This window comes from Haliaeetus albicilla, chromosome 2 (assembly GCF_947461875.1).
Source record: "Haliaeetus albicilla chromosome 2, bHalAlb1.1, whole genome shotgun sequence".
Lineage (NCBI taxonomy): Eukaryota > Metazoa > Chordata > Aves > Accipitriformes > Accipitridae > Haliaeetus > Haliaeetus albicilla.
The window spans coordinates 65,572,125-65,587,799 of NC_091484.1; the positions used below are offsets into that span (position 1 = coordinate 65,572,125).

At 38.5% G+C, this 15,675-nt stretch overlaps 1 protein-coding gene across 16 annotated transcripts in view; it reads right to left on the minus strand.

Moving 5' to 3' along the window:
- The window catches only part of PARD3 (par-3 family cell polarity regulator), a 462,771-nt gene that overhangs the window by 274,891 nt on the left and 172,205 nt on the right, over window positions 1–15,675 (minus strand). For all 16 annotated transcript variants that reach the window (XR_011323725.1, XM_069778120.1, XM_069778113.1 and 13 more), the window contains exon 4: window positions 929–1,107. Coding sequence is in view for 15 of the 16 variants with exons in the window: in XM_069778120.1 (XP_069634221.1) it covers window positions 929–1,107 (179 nt within the window). In the remaining variant the exon portion in view is untranslated. The remainder of the gene's footprint in view (window positions 1–928; window positions 1,108–15,675) is intronic.

Sequence of the window (15,675 nt, forward strand, 5' to 3'; positions counted from 1 at the left end):
GTGTGGGAGCCCTGGCTGCAGGGTCTTAGTTTGCATTTATACTACTCAGAATTAATAATAACAAAGAAAAAAAATAGCTATAATAATAAGCTGCATATTTTCCAAAAGGATTTTGTGCTGTGCAGTCAGAATGGTAACTGAAAGTGCAACTTTCTTTAAAAATTACTCACTTCTATTGGAAAATTTATGTATGTTCTTCCTTTTGAGTTTGTCTGCAAGTTACCATCACAATTATGGGCAACGTCAGGGGCTGCATGAAAAGGAATATTTCTTCCAATTTTTTTTTCAATAATGCACTGAGAAGAGAGCTTCCTGCTGACTTCTCTAGCTAATAATGCAATTCATGTAGAGATACTGAAATCATATTGAAAAAATGAAGGAAAAAATATTCACTCTACATTTCACTGTTTTAGTTTTAAGAATGTTATCAATGAGCTTGTCATCTGTCAATGACAGCATTTGCAATTTGTATTTTGTATTACTTGACTAATGGCTCAGAAAGTAAAAACTAGCAATGCTGTGTCAGAAAGACAGACCAGACCAGCTGTGGGCATGCAGATTATTCATTGACATTAGGACTTCTATGGAGATCAGTAAAAATCACTATAGACACGGCCTATTTGCATTCAAAGAAAATGCATGACAGCATTTAGGCCCTGCTTTGCAAAGTAATGAGTAATCAGAGCTTCAACTACAGTTAATAGCAAAAATCAAGTTTTTTAGAGCCCCTGCTGTGCGCATCACCAAGAGTCTCTGAAGGGCAGGATATGCATGCAACTCAAACACTCCTCTGATGATGATGGGGTTTGGTGGACAACATTAGAAAACACAAGTTTAAATCAGGAGCGGGTAAGAGAAGGACAAAACATCAATTCAAGATTCACGCACATTTGTCATTTATTGGATAAAGAGGGGGAAAGAAATATACCTTTCTTTCATGAGCACTCGGTATGCCAGGGGTGTTCTGCTTGAGAAAGCCTGCTGTTGTGGACCACCTTGTAGGGTTTTTCCGTGAAGGCTCTTCTGAAGAAAAATTTGTGTCACTTACAGAGGTTGAGAGGCCAATCAGTGCAGGGTCACTACTACGTCGGACATGAAGAGGCATATCTGAAGAATAAAACAGACAGTAAATAAACACTTCCCAGATTTAAAATGTTCTTCACATAGGAAAAATGTTTTTTCAAGCTCTGGATGGTTGGTTTTGACCAAATGTAGTTTCACAGAGTAAGGAGTAGTTGACCTCAGCATAGCTCCTCAAGGACAAGGTCTGTTTCCTCAAAACCACAGCCTTGCCGCTTGGCCACACAAGGAGAAAATGAGGGTGAAACCAAACTCTTTGAACCTAGCACAGCTCGTTGGCTTTACAAATACAAACACAGCATCACTACTATCTGTCAGTTGTGTAAAATAAAAAACCAGCATAAGCTTGAACAACTAAGAGGCTAAGGTGACTTACAGGTATTTTAAAAAGCAAGTAGCCAAAGGCCCAAATCCAACAGCCTGGTGACAAAGTAAAGGGTGGACTAGGATGACATGTCTCCTACCCCACTGCCACAACTGCAGCATGGGCACTGCCAACACAACATGCTTGCAAGAAGCTGCACACCAGCCTCTCTGCAGCAAAAGGCAGTCTCCTCACCTTTTAAAATATACTCTCCATTTCTTTCTGAAAACTTATGGAAGTCACTGCTTTCTATTCTGTATTCTTCCTTTGCCTCTTCCTGACAGCTGAAACAAGATCTGTGCTGATTTACCCTGATTCCCTTAGCCTTCCAGCTGGCATGACTGTCAGGACAAAAATATTTCATTGGTAATAAACGATGCAGTGGGCAGGTAGACTGATTGGAAAGAGACAGGGTGGGGTTTTTTTAATATATATGTAGAGGTCAAATCCATTCTGGAAACTTTGATGGCACAATAAAGTTAGTTTCTCTTGAAATACAACTTAATTTTTTCCTATTTCATTTATTATCCTACAACAAATATCCACACATCTATAGTCTTCTTGCCCAAACAGAAGTTTCATTGCCTGTATATGCGACCTCTTAGCACCCTCCCACTCAGCGTCAGAACGGAGGGGACGTGATTTATCAGTTGTATTTCTCTTTACTGCTGCACTGGGAACCTTGAATGCAAGGTGGAAAAGGAAAAGGTGAAAGCTATGGCACATAAGCAGCAGAAAGGCACGCTGGGCAAAAGCTGAGAATGAAAACCAGGACTATGTCTTAATGCTTTGATGAAACAGTTCCCAAATAAGCTGAAGGTGCATGTCTCGCAATACTAGCAGGAAAACACAATGACAGGAATTTGTTAAATGACTGGTCTTAAGCTTTGCAATATCTTTATGTTAATGCTATGTATAATAATATTAAAATAAAGAATCTTATTTTGCATGGCATTATAAAGACACTGAGAAACACAGTAAGTCATACCACACAAAGAAAATATGTGAGTTTTTTTTTTTTAATCAACTAGGACTCGTGCTGCTGAGATATGCACAAGTGTTACACAACCAAACACCAAACCGGTCACTCTATTTCATGTTCATTCTGGTCAACAAGAATAACAAAGAATTAATTCAGGTTTTTTCCCCACAATTGTTGGACTATTTCTCTTTCCTCTGAAAATTCTTTTTTTTTTATTTTCTTAACAAAGATATTCCTAAGAGTTAATTTCCAGCAAATAAAATGTTTTCTTTTATAAATATGTGTACACATATTTATACACATACATATGCATATACACATATATTTGTGTATAACGGAACTAGAAGTAATTAAAAGAATATTTCAGGAAAGATAACTTTAATTATGCAGAAAAGTATTTATGGTCCGAGTCAACGCTACTTCAATTTTGATTACTCAGTATATACTCATAAATTCATAATAAAGGGTTTTTCTTTGATTGCCTTGTCTTCAACTACTTCAAGTTTCACGAAGCAGCTGAAGGTAAAGCCTCTCATTTCCCCCTAGGTGGCAAACATAATAAAAGCATACTATCAAATCGCAAGAGATCTCTGTAACAAAGGTGGCACAGCTGCAGTCTCAGCAATGGCCCCACAACGCATAATGAAGTGACCCATTAACAGCGGTGCCTGTGCTGCTGGCATGGCCCTGAACATACACTCTCATTTATTAGATTAGCCTGACCAAGAAAGTGGCTCTATAGTATGTAGTGCCATTTAAGAAAAATACCAATCTATATTTGTTCCAAGCAGCAGCCCATGCATATTATCCTGTTTGCCTTAGCTACCCACCCTACAACAGAGAATTACAATTTTCAAACATGAGTTCACTTGCTCCTTATGCTCATACATCTATATATAAGCACGGTGATAGCAAAATGTTCTTGTATTTTTACACTTTTTCTTCAAATTGCGTGACAAAACAAAAGTTCATTTGGGTGAAGTTCTATAAGAAGAGAAGCCAAATTGCCAACAAAGAATAAAGGAAGAAACCAGAATGCAAGTCATCAGTTCTGGAGAGGAGCGAGAAACTATCACTATCTTGCTTTTTGCTTTCTAGTGAAATCCTGATGGTTTGCACCATGGCAAGTAGCAGAGACTTTTCACAGTACAGGAATTATGCAACAGAATTCCCAAATATTAAGATGCTCCAGAGGAAACATTGACATGAGAACCTCTCTACAAAATCTATTCACTGATGAGCCACCTTTAATATGACCCATTTCATTTTAGTAAGGTTAGTTATTGAGATATTTTCAGACATTTCTTGAACACTTCTCCAAATCTTTAAAAAAAAAAAAAAAAAAAAAAGGTATTCTGTCCACATAAAGATACAACGTGATCAGCTCTAGTCTCTCCTTATGAAAATGGTTCCATACATAAGGAAACGTGATTTGTATTACTAACCAAACTTCACAATAAAGTGAATTATAAAAGACAATAATTCAGGTGTGTTGGATCTATGTATTTCCCAGTTAAACCAGAAATTTAAACACATGGTAATTTTTTTATTACCCTCCCACCCCCCCCGGAATGGGACAAGCACATAGAGCTAGCTCTGGTGTATACTGCTTAGCAATGGTCAATACCACTCCAGGTATTAACCCAAGAATTAAATTTTATTCATGCTATGTTAACCACAGATTGTAAATATAATCTCCTGCATTCCTCTCCCCAACTCTCTTCTGAGAGACCATTCTAATTCAGTTTTGATACTCTCCATTAAAATAACATAAAAGAATATATTGAACAGATTTTTCTAGCAATACATTGTTGGTTACAATCTTCTGGTTTACTTGAATTTATAGATTTGAAGAGGATATACTTTGAAATATTAAAAGGAAAATCAAAGTAAGGGAACTTAATAATTAAACCACAAGATGAAGTACGCATGGGACCGATGCAATGTCACTGATTCCAGGATGATGGCTGATACCGTTTGAAGTCTGTGGTTTCTTTGAAGAGTGGATAAAACAGCAATGAACTCTAATCACAAGGCTTCAAATACTCTGTGGCACTAATGCACTGTAAATATTGATTTGCTTCTGCAGCTAAGGTGCCTTTTAAATAAGCACTTGAAACGGTAAATCTAATAATGAATTACAGGAAGTTTTAAAAGTCTCAGAATTAAGGAAAAATTAAATTAAAATTCATGAAAGTTACCACTAACACAGTTCTTGAGCCACATTCAAGGACCTGAAGTATTCAACCACAAGTCCAACACTGTAACTTCAGAAAGAATTATGTGTGACAGAGAATCCCATTAAGTTATGTACATAGCCACAGTTCTGCTAGAAAATGGTTATTTGTAGAATAAATCCAAGCTGAATAACAAAATGTTCACATTCATAATCATGAAATTCTGACTGGAAGACTCACTTTATTAAAAGCAACAGCAGTTTCACTATAAATTATAAAACCAGCCAATACACATTTTATAACCATCTTTAAATGTTAAGAACACAGAGTTGTACCTTCCCTTCTTGCCAGCAATTCCATTTTTATTTTAAAAGGGTCATCACCTTCTCTGATTTTCAAATGTGCTCATGAGCAAAAGCATTTGAGGATCTGGCAAATTTCATCCATAACGCTGAACACATCGTCCTGCATGCCAGCATTCAGCACAAAGGATGGTGGTCTCTCAGAGCAGAGCTAATATATACCTTCCCATACAAATTTCCTCTCAGATGTCAGCTTGGAGACATGACTAGAAATATACACGTATATATATATTTATATAGCATAGCCAACATAATTTTACTCTGTGAAGATTTCAAGTGATGTTTCAGCTTCTCAGTGCCATTGGCAGCTTGCACAATTTGGCATGCAGTGAATTTAAGGCACAGAAATGAAAAATGATCTTATGGTCATTTCTGGCCACCTCACATAGACCATCAGGCCCCTGACTGATGAGTAGACCTGAAAAGGACTTTTTTTTGTCTCTCCACACTCTAGAGACTTCTCTGGGAAAATGATGATTCCATACATTCAAAAAACTCTGTGGGAAAGAGTACTTTTCAACAAGGAAGCTGCTCAGGTTCCTGAAAGTGAGCCCATAGATTTGTATGTACATCAGGGTGTGTTGTATACCAGTCTGGGGATGGGAGATAGAGATTCAGTGGTTTTATTGCCTGTGTTGCCCATCCAGCTCATCATACAGCTCAAATCCTCATCCAGAGTCCAAGAGAAAGGATGAATCAGGCTCATCCTGGGGCTCAGGAAAGCAGGACTGCTTGTTTCAGCTTGAAGTACTTAAAACTACAAGTTAAGACTTTGTCTATATTTAACTGAAATACCTCTTTTAAAGTATTTAGATTAGCCTTGAGTTTCACACTCCAGCACAGCTCCCCAAGCTCTGGTTCCAATTTCAGTAGGTTCAGTTCAGCTCCTCGTTCCACTCAGTTGGACACAGTGAGAGTCAAACATCCCTTATGACCTTTGAAAGCTCAAATCCCCAAATTGGTTCAACTTTCATTCTTGCAAACCTCTAGAGACAAGACAATGCTAACTTCCAAAGACCACTGACGCTGTTGTAAACTGGACTACAGATAGAAGAAAAACATTTGGAGACAAAAACCAGCTGATTGTGAACTTATCCACAAACTCCATTAAACCCTAGCAGCAGCTAACATAAGCCAGCACTTCTCTACAAGATTAACAAAACAGCGCAAATCAACTGTAGGCATCTTGAATCAAAAAAGAAAAAATATTAAAACCAAAAGCAGTTCCAAGAGGTGAGGAACTACTCCCCAGACAACTGCATCATCTGTCCTGCAGGAGCAAACTGAGGCATGCTATACAGGGATGGCTGCTGGGAGGGATGCGAAACAGTAGCACTGCAAGGCTACCTACCAGTTGCCCATCTTTTCAGAAACATACTTTTGGACATGACAGCAAAGAAGACGATATATATATACACCACCAACTCTCTCTTCATGGCCCAGACCAGTATTTTTTCTCTCCCCTAGAATCCATTCCACTTTTAAGTAATGATTATTTAATAAAAGAATTTGCAGCATTTCCCAAAGTGAATACTCTTTACTTGGTCAAAATCTTCAGAATTTTTTTTTCCTAAATTTGTATTATTTTCTCCAAGTTTATCTGCCTGTTACTAGTTATCTCCCATTCACTTACAAAACTATCTTTTCCTTCCATGTGTCACAGACAATTATAGCATTTCTCCCCTAAACAGTGCTACACAGCACATAACTTCACCTCTGCCTCTCTTAATTCTCTGTTACTGTTCATTTTTGTAAATACTATTCTGGTCTTAACTTGTTCAGAAGACACCCAGAATAGTCTATTTCTCTTATGAAATACCCTCAGTGCTGTCTTACAAGGAGTATCCTCCCTGGCTTTTTTTGAACTTTGACACTAATACTTAGTCAACAATAATTACATTTGGATATTTTATTGTCATGTCAATCCAGAACATCCACAGAAATCCTAAAACTTTTTCTATAGCTTCACTTCAGCACCTTTGTCTTGTTAATTAACATATATGTTCAGTTTAGATCGATATTCTTACGTTAGCTTCTATTTATTCAGAGGGAACTAAATTATATTTTTCCAGTATGTGTACCACTTCTCTATTGAGTTATTTATCTTTCCTCCATTCGTATTAGTCTCTGTTCCTAGCTTTTCAACATCTGGAAATTTAATTAACATACTATTTACAGCACTGCTTCTCCCAAATTTAAAGATGTTAAATAAAACCAAAACTAACAGGAATCCTCCCTCATGAGACCCTACTGGACAACAATCTCTAGATTAAGACTGCCTCCAACTTTTAAGATTTCTACGCTGATTTTCAAACCATGCTGAAGTGTTTATGTTCACATCAACTTGGAATTTCCAAGATGCTTAAATTTCTATCAAATGCCTTAACATTTGCAGATATTACAGCAATTGTGCATCATTCACCTACAAATGCCAACTACCTAGTGGTCACAGCTCTCCCTTTCAAAATTACAAGAAAGCTTAAGATTACATAGTTTAGATAATTAGCATTTCTCTACTTGAAAATATGTTTATGCTTAATAACATCAACTTCTAAAATGAATTTCTCTGCATTCAGAACTCTTGGTTAAGTAACAAGACTGCCACTCCTCTTATAGAGAAAAAAAAATCATTGTTAACTTCACACAATTCCAGATATTTATAACTACTTCATGTACAAACCCAACTGTTTTCAGTTATTCTTCTAGCTGTTCATCTAAAACAACAGCTTATGTACTTCCTCACAGACATATTTCCAATGTTATCAAATATTGTTCTCTGCTTTCTTATTTCTTTAGCTTTAAAATGGCACATTTATAAGCATTCGCACATTAAAATCATGACAAATCACAATTATTCTGGTTTTTTCATACCACTTCATACCATGCAGTTGGAGATCTGGCAGGCAGCCATATCAGGAGCGAGGCAGAGGCTATACCATGGCACTAAAAATGCACAATGTGGTCTGGCAGGTGAATGAGGCAGGTCATGGGACTCTTACACCCAGCCTGCAAAATCTGACAGGTGTGCGTATGTCCCTAACCATCATATGAATGTAGAGAAACTACACTTGGCTGTGTAAAAAGTACAAACAAAAACCCATTGCATGCTAGCATACCTTTAAGAAATACAAGACACTATAATAGCATGCCTATGATCAAAAATGACTCACAGAAAAGTAAGATCATCTCTGGAAAAATGGACAATAGTGAAAAGAATGCAACCAAGCCACCAAAAAAAGTCTTATTATCAAGCAAAAGAAAGAAGAAAAGTCCTTATCTTCTCAGTATCATTTTCAGTTTCTTTTATAGAACCTAAGTTTTCCATTTTCCCAACCATGACTGCTCAATGACTTTGAAATTCAGAAATAAGAAAACATCAACCTGCCACAGTTATATTTTAGTAATGAGGTAATGTTAAATCGTTATCTGGAAAGGCCTTTAAAATAACAATCTTCCTTCTCTTTCTCTACTATGCTTTCTTTTTACTTTTAAATACTGAGATCCAGGAGGAAAAAGATGATTGCACCTTGAAACTCAATTTACTTAGACACTGACTTTTAAAGCTAATTAGAGAAAGATCTTTAAAACCAAAATTAAAATTTAATTACCTACACCCTCTCCGTCTCCTTTCTCTGGGCTTTTTTCTAAAATGCAAATATATTTGCATGCCAAAAAAAAAGACAAAAATGTCAGGTCTTACAAATGTTCTACTCGTCTCTGTCAAAAAATTATGTTTCAGTACATTTTAATGAGCTGCAGCCTCAGGTTTTTTGGGTACATTCTTCATGAATTTCCTTGAAACATGCTGGATTACCTATTTTCACACTACTGCCACAAATGTAGGACAAATGCACTTCTAGTCCCCCAGATGTCAAAATTTTGCAAAATCTGTTCCTTACTTCATCAAACAGTTGTGCGACAGCAGAAGCATCATCATCTTTGCTGCTGCTGAAGTTTTTTTGCTTACATCAAAGATCATGCCTTGCTAATAAGACTCTGATTGATACTTAGTTATACTATAATGACGACACTGTATTTTGCATCTTCATTCACAAGTCATTTTGCAGTGCAGGCAAGGGTTTGCAGTGACAGCAAATAATTGAGTTGATAATGCTTCACCACTGTGATACACAGGAAGAAAGTTGGCAGATATTTTTCTTACCACAACTTTGAAAAATCCCCTAAAATTGAATAGTAAAATTGCTCCTGTTAAGGAACACAATGCAGCGAAGTGAAAACCATATATTGTTTATGGGTTGTTTTGGGTAGCCTCAGAAAGGCTCACTTAAAAGAAGAAGTTTGCAACTTTTTCCTGGTCAGAAAGGAAGAAATATAGGTGCAACAATAGGATTTAGATTGTAACTTGAAGAGCTCAGTTTGGAAGAACCAGGAATGATATAATGTGTATAATACATGTTACGTTTCTTTCATCACTGACTTTCAGCCCGAGAAAACCTGCTGTGCTTGCCAATGCTGTGACCCCCTTCTGGTCCCCAGGCCACCACTGTGCCTTTATATGAGGAGGAAAAAGGGTGGGCAGAAGTGCCATTACTCTGCAGTCCCAGATATTAGGGCTTCAGAACTACTTGTCAGTCTATATCTGTTTCTGACTTATCCTAGAATAAACTCTCTCAACATCTGTTGCTGACACAGCCTCATACATCACTACATCACCTCATATGTGAGGTGCGAATTCCTATGTGGATCACATCCAGACACCAAAGAGTTAAGCATGCTTAATTGCAATTCAGCAGGTGTGTAATTAATAAGGGATTTATTGTTACACAAGTCCTTACAAAGCTGGTACGGGAATCTCTTTCCTTCCCTACTCTCCATCAGAACCTAATGCCGCACCCACTGGCTCATGAATTACGGCGCTAATTGACTTTTCAAAAAGGTAATGGTCTGCACTGCCCAGACGGCTGCCAAGCCTCTGCGGCTCCTGCCCAGTGAAGGAAACCCTACCCACTGGCCGCTTCCCGGGCAAACAGTGAGGAAATGAAAACCTACAGCATTTCTACCAGGGTTTAGAAGGGGAAAAAACCAGCCAAACTTCTGGATTAGTAAAGACATCACAATGGGACGATCACCAAATAGTCCAGTGTGTACACAGGGTATGGTAAATAACAGGTGGCAGTAGGGATGCTACTGGTATCTTAACTATGTGAACAGCGAACCAGTTACGTATGATGGTTGTTTACCTCATGTTTGAAACAGTGAGGGAAGAGGTATTTCTTTGCCAGTCATCAGATGAATACTCCATCTTTTAAAGTGTTTGGCTGTCAGTCTGGCATGTCTCCACGTTTCTGTGGAGAACCTCCTCACTCTTAAGCAGGCACTGGGCACCCAGACTCTCCTTCCCGCAGGCTGGGAAGAGCATGGCCGGCTCCAGCCTTGCTCCACTGCAGACAAGTACAGGAATCGTCAAAAACCCATCTGGGGTTTTTCTGAGATATAAAAATGATCACTTACATGCAGCTCACAGGTCATTGTTAGGCTGGAGAAGGCTACCATTTGGGAATATCAACACCTGGAGATGGATCTGAACCTGCGTTACCCGAAATCCACATACCTTTATTACAGAAATTATTTAGATGGATATTTAACTGAAGCATAATAGTTATGACAACCAAGAAAACTTGACTACAATCACTTAAAGGGGGTATTTTGTCAGAAATTATTTGTGCATGCATTTTCATAGCTATATGCACAAAAATTAAAGAAGAAAGAACGTGTGGGAAGGAATAGCCTCTGTGCACACTACCAAGTTTCCAAAACAGGAAAAAAAAAATTACAGCTAATATCTGTAATAAGATAGCGAGTGAACATAGTCCTGACCAACTATTAAAAATTACTAACAGCTTCTGCAATTTTAATGGCACTTGCTCTTGTTTCCATAACAGAACCATTTACTAGGATTATTAGAAACATGTTGGTACATTCATGAAACACGCTGTCATTTAAAGTGTTATCAAATCTCTGTGAGTTAACGTTTCGCTGAGCTCATATCTGCCACTGATGACCACGAAGAGTAAAAGACCTCAAGCAGAACTCAGAAGAGGCCATGTCATGCCACCTCATGTGCTCAGGTAGACAATTTTTAGCACAAGGCTCTTCTGCACTCAGGGACTAATAGAGCTCAAAGGCAAAGCACAGAGCATAAAGATCTCAAGCTGAATATCTGAAGACAAACCAAGTATTTGCGTGTTTAAGTAATGAGACAAAATGTCACCAACCCTCCTCATCCACAGGGGATGCACAGCAGCAGAGCTGCCATGCCCATGACATGGGAGGGCAGACAGCGCGGCTCTCTGCAAGAAGATGCGATGCTGTGCCTGACCTTTCATTAGGGGTAGGTCAAAGAATGGTCTGGGCAGCTGTGAAGTTTGGGGACTACACAAACCTAACAGCATCCAAACAAGCTCTTTCCAATTTCATGAGTGTGGAGTAAGAAGCTTCAGCTATGAGCACAACATGCTGAAATCTTCTCATTAATTCTCAAGGTTAAAGATCGCTTTCTGCAGAAAAATCCAGTGTTCCCAGTAGCCAAATAGGGAGTAAGACAATTTAGTCTACATTGGAAGTTGTTAGTTAAATTGTTCGGATAATGCCCACAATGGGACAATAAAACAGAACATCTCCTATTCTCCAAGGGGTGACAGACCAACAGACATCTTTAATTCTTCTTCTTTACTAGAAACAGTTTATAATTATAAAGTATATTCCCTTCTTTTTTAAAACCATGCCTAATGAGCAGTAGGAGACTAGCTGCTGTTTGAAGCATGTGCAAAGTTGAACATTGCTGTCTACCTTTACATGTACTTTACAAAGTCCCTTACAACAACAGGAAGCCTGAATTGTTCTCTTCTGGAAATGTAGAAAATTTTCTACACCTTGGAGAAACTTTGGCAACACCTATCTTTTCTTTTCTTCTTCTTTTTTTCTCCCTCCCCCCACCTGTTTTTTCTCTCCTCCCTTTTACAACTCTGCAAAAATGCGGTTACGCTGCATGCTTAATTACACACCTCGCACTCCTCTTTTTTTATTTCACATTGCCAAGGCTGAAGAGAATCAAAAATTATTCCTAAAAGTTCAAAACCAAGAATAAGCAAATAGAAAGAGCCTCAGCTGAAGTTCAAAAAGAAATCTCACTACATGAAAGACAGTTCATGAATTTTTGGATCAATGACTTTTCATGCTTGCCGTTGCCAATTTTCATTATAATTTGTGATTGGTTCTAGCCCAGAGATGAAGATCATGTTTCTTAGTGGAGAAACAGCTTTAGCCAGAACTAACAGAAGATATTTACTGAAATACTATGGTATGTACTTCATGCCAGAATTTGTCAGGTTCCCAGCAGCTAACTTTTCCAAGCTGCCTCCACACCACAAGCCTCCCTCCTTGTCTCATCCTAGAATGTGCTACAACAATTTCGAATATCTGCAGGCAGAAACGGAACATGAAGCAGACAAATTTTATTTTACAAAAATTATTACTATTTTTTAAATTATGATTATTATTATTCCTTTTATACTATTAAGGTGTTTTCATTCTGTTTCATTCTTCAAGGGAGATTAATAACCTATTTATTGTTCTGCAGCCCAAAATGTATTGATACACTGAAATAAGAAAAGGAGGGGACAGCCAGCGTATATTACTTGGTCCTCTTCCATTAGCATGAATAATTGGAGGCTGTTCCTTGAACATGAAGAATCCCAACAGATTCAAAGGAAAATCAATAGCCAAGGATTATCCAGGAAATGTCCTGCAAGCAGTCAGTTGGACAAGAGTAGTCTGCAAAACCCCTCAAACACATTGCATTTTCCACAGAGCAGCACAAAAATGCTGTTACAACTAATCTGGTAACTGAATGCCTCCTGCCCCTGAACGCAGTTAAGTGCCCTGTGCTACTACTACATACACCTCACTCTCTCCAAGGCCTCCCTGCAGAAAGATAACAAGTTGACAAAACCTCTACCGAGGACAGACAGAAGAGAAACTGGGGAAACATAGGCACTACAGTTCCTCTAGCCCACGTAAGGCCATTGCCAGGGCTTCCTGCACGTGGGCTGATTTCAGAGTACTCACCTCCCTGAGAGCCATGCACCCAGACACTGCCCCTGCAGCGTCAAGGCTAACAACCTCAGTCAATGAAAAAAATATATCCAGGAGTAAAGCAAGAACATGGAATGGTCACTATCCATCCAACTGTCAACGTGGAGATGCAAAGGAGGAGCTACTTTTCTGGATGAGTGCCCAAGCTGCACTTTGATACCACAGTCAGGATGTAAAGCACAGCTGTAAGAGCACTACGGTGACCAATCCTCAGCATCCACCGGCTTCCCCTACCCAGCTTGTAGCTGCATATCTGTAAGATGCTGCTGCTACAACCAAAAATAAAATTCACTGTAATAATATTTTTTAACTTAAGCCCTCCACAAAGGCTCTGTGAAATGCAATTCAGGTATTTTCCACACCTCAAAATGAAGAAAGTTATCTTGCATAAACACTAAAAAAAAGCCATAGAAGAGAGCTGTCTCCTGTACTGATGGAGTTATTTCTTTAACCCACCTGAGAGCAATGGATTTTAGGGAACAAGTCTTAGTATCATCATTTTTATCTTACATTAGAAGTTAGAAAACTTCCTGGTATTAAGACCTCCCGAGCGCACTGATTTTTCAATCCATGCATCCTTCTGAGGTTTGTACACAGCACCTGAACATTCACAGAATAAACACAGGGAAGATGTACAAATGACTGAAAGCAGAACATCCACAGGCTCTCACAGATCATCAACTTCTCTGCAGTATGCATCAAGCAGTCAATGTGCTTCTACCAGGAAACCATCTCTGTTTTTTCAAGTGCTTAGTTCAAAATCTGAAAGTTAACTCTAAGAAATTGTTCACATATACTATGCCAAACTACACTATTTTTACATTAAACCTGGTGCTTCTGGCTAAAAACTATTTTACTGTTTAATAAAAGTAGCTATCTTGAATTTCATGTAAAATAAGAGAGCAGAAGAATAGCTTATTTTTCAGTTACCTGTGTTTATGCAGTCTCTGAAGGCAGAATATTTTAACAACTGTATGAGAACTAGTGTATTTAATATTTCATATGAGATGTCAAAAAATCTACCACATTAAATAATATCTCAGATACTTACTCATCCCTACAAATAAAAAGGCTATTTAAAAGAAAGAACCCTCATGCAGACATTTTTTAAGGTCACCCCAGAACAAAAGTAAATTTGTATTCATACAGACACGTATTAGTTTTAGTTGGGAACTTGTCTGTACAGAAACTGAAACATTATCTTCCATATCATTCACATAGACACTAAAAATATTACTTAAATGTTTCTGAAACTAAATAGCTTTCTAAGAGCAAGTTCATTACTTTGTGTTTCTTCTCTGGAATTTGTAAAACTATTTTTAAAGTTATTAATTCATGACGTAGTTCACTTCTGTGTCTCAGATGAGATTTGGATTTATGTATTTTTAAAGCATTTGAAAGTACTTCCAAAGGATGTTTAACACCCTTTCTCTTAGACTCAAGTTCAAATTGAGGAGTAGAGAAAACTTACCCATTGGTCACGAAACGCATATGCAAAATGCAGACCTCCTCTAGAAGTTTAAAAAGGGAGCCAAGATCAAGCATATGTGGGAAATCAATTCCGAATCTTAATAACGGAGGGTGTCCCATCCTCTCCACAACAGAACATTTCTAAGAGAGGGGCTCTTCTTCATCAAGCAAAAGACAGCAAGAGGAAAGACCACTTGCCAAGGAACGACTCTTGGATGCAGGTATTACAAAACACGTTGCTGCTGGACAGGAGGACAGGTTGGCCTGCTCCCTGTTCCATGCTCAGCATCAAGCACCCCTCACTCACCTCCCCGTTTTGATTGGTTCTTGGAATACAACCGTCATTGTACCTTTTGTGTGATTAATACGGCAATTCTAACATAGGGCAGATTAAAATAAACCAAACAGGTATATTTGCTTTTTCTGAGATATCTCAAATACAACTACTGGATTAAAAACATCAATCAAGTATAATAATTCCTGCTGTTTCCACACAGCTGGAGAGAAAAACAGTTAAACAACCGAGAGCTTTGCTGCTCCTCTTCAGCAGCAGCAGCACCTCAGCAGGGCTGGGAAGCAGCTACACTGAGAGGAACAGGAACCAAAACCACCTAAGACCACACATTCAGATGTCCACACTCCTCACTCCTGGTTGGCACAGGGACAGCATTCGTATGCTGGTCCCCTTGGCCTGCTAACTCCAGGAGAGACAGGGAGAGACAGGGATCAGGAGACAGAGAGATGATGATCCATAACCTACAGGTAGGTACAGAACATACCCCACCAGGTCACTGAATCACGCTGTCACAGACATCCCCATCAAACAGTCCCTCCCAACACCATTTTCTGACTACAGAAGGTTTGCAGCTCTTGTCCCTGCGCACACTTTGTGCTTTAGGAAGTCTGTGACGCAGCCAGAGAAGACAGAAAGCCACCTTTTCAGTAAATGGCACTTCACGACCCCATTCCTGAGGGGTTTTAATAATTTTCTTTCCCTTTTCATTTTACAGCAGAGGAAAAGGGAAGACCTGGACATCACATGCTTTGAATTACATTCTTGTGGGACTCACCTGGAGGTGACTAAAGAATGAAAGATTAATCCACAAAAATATAGTATTAAGTTCT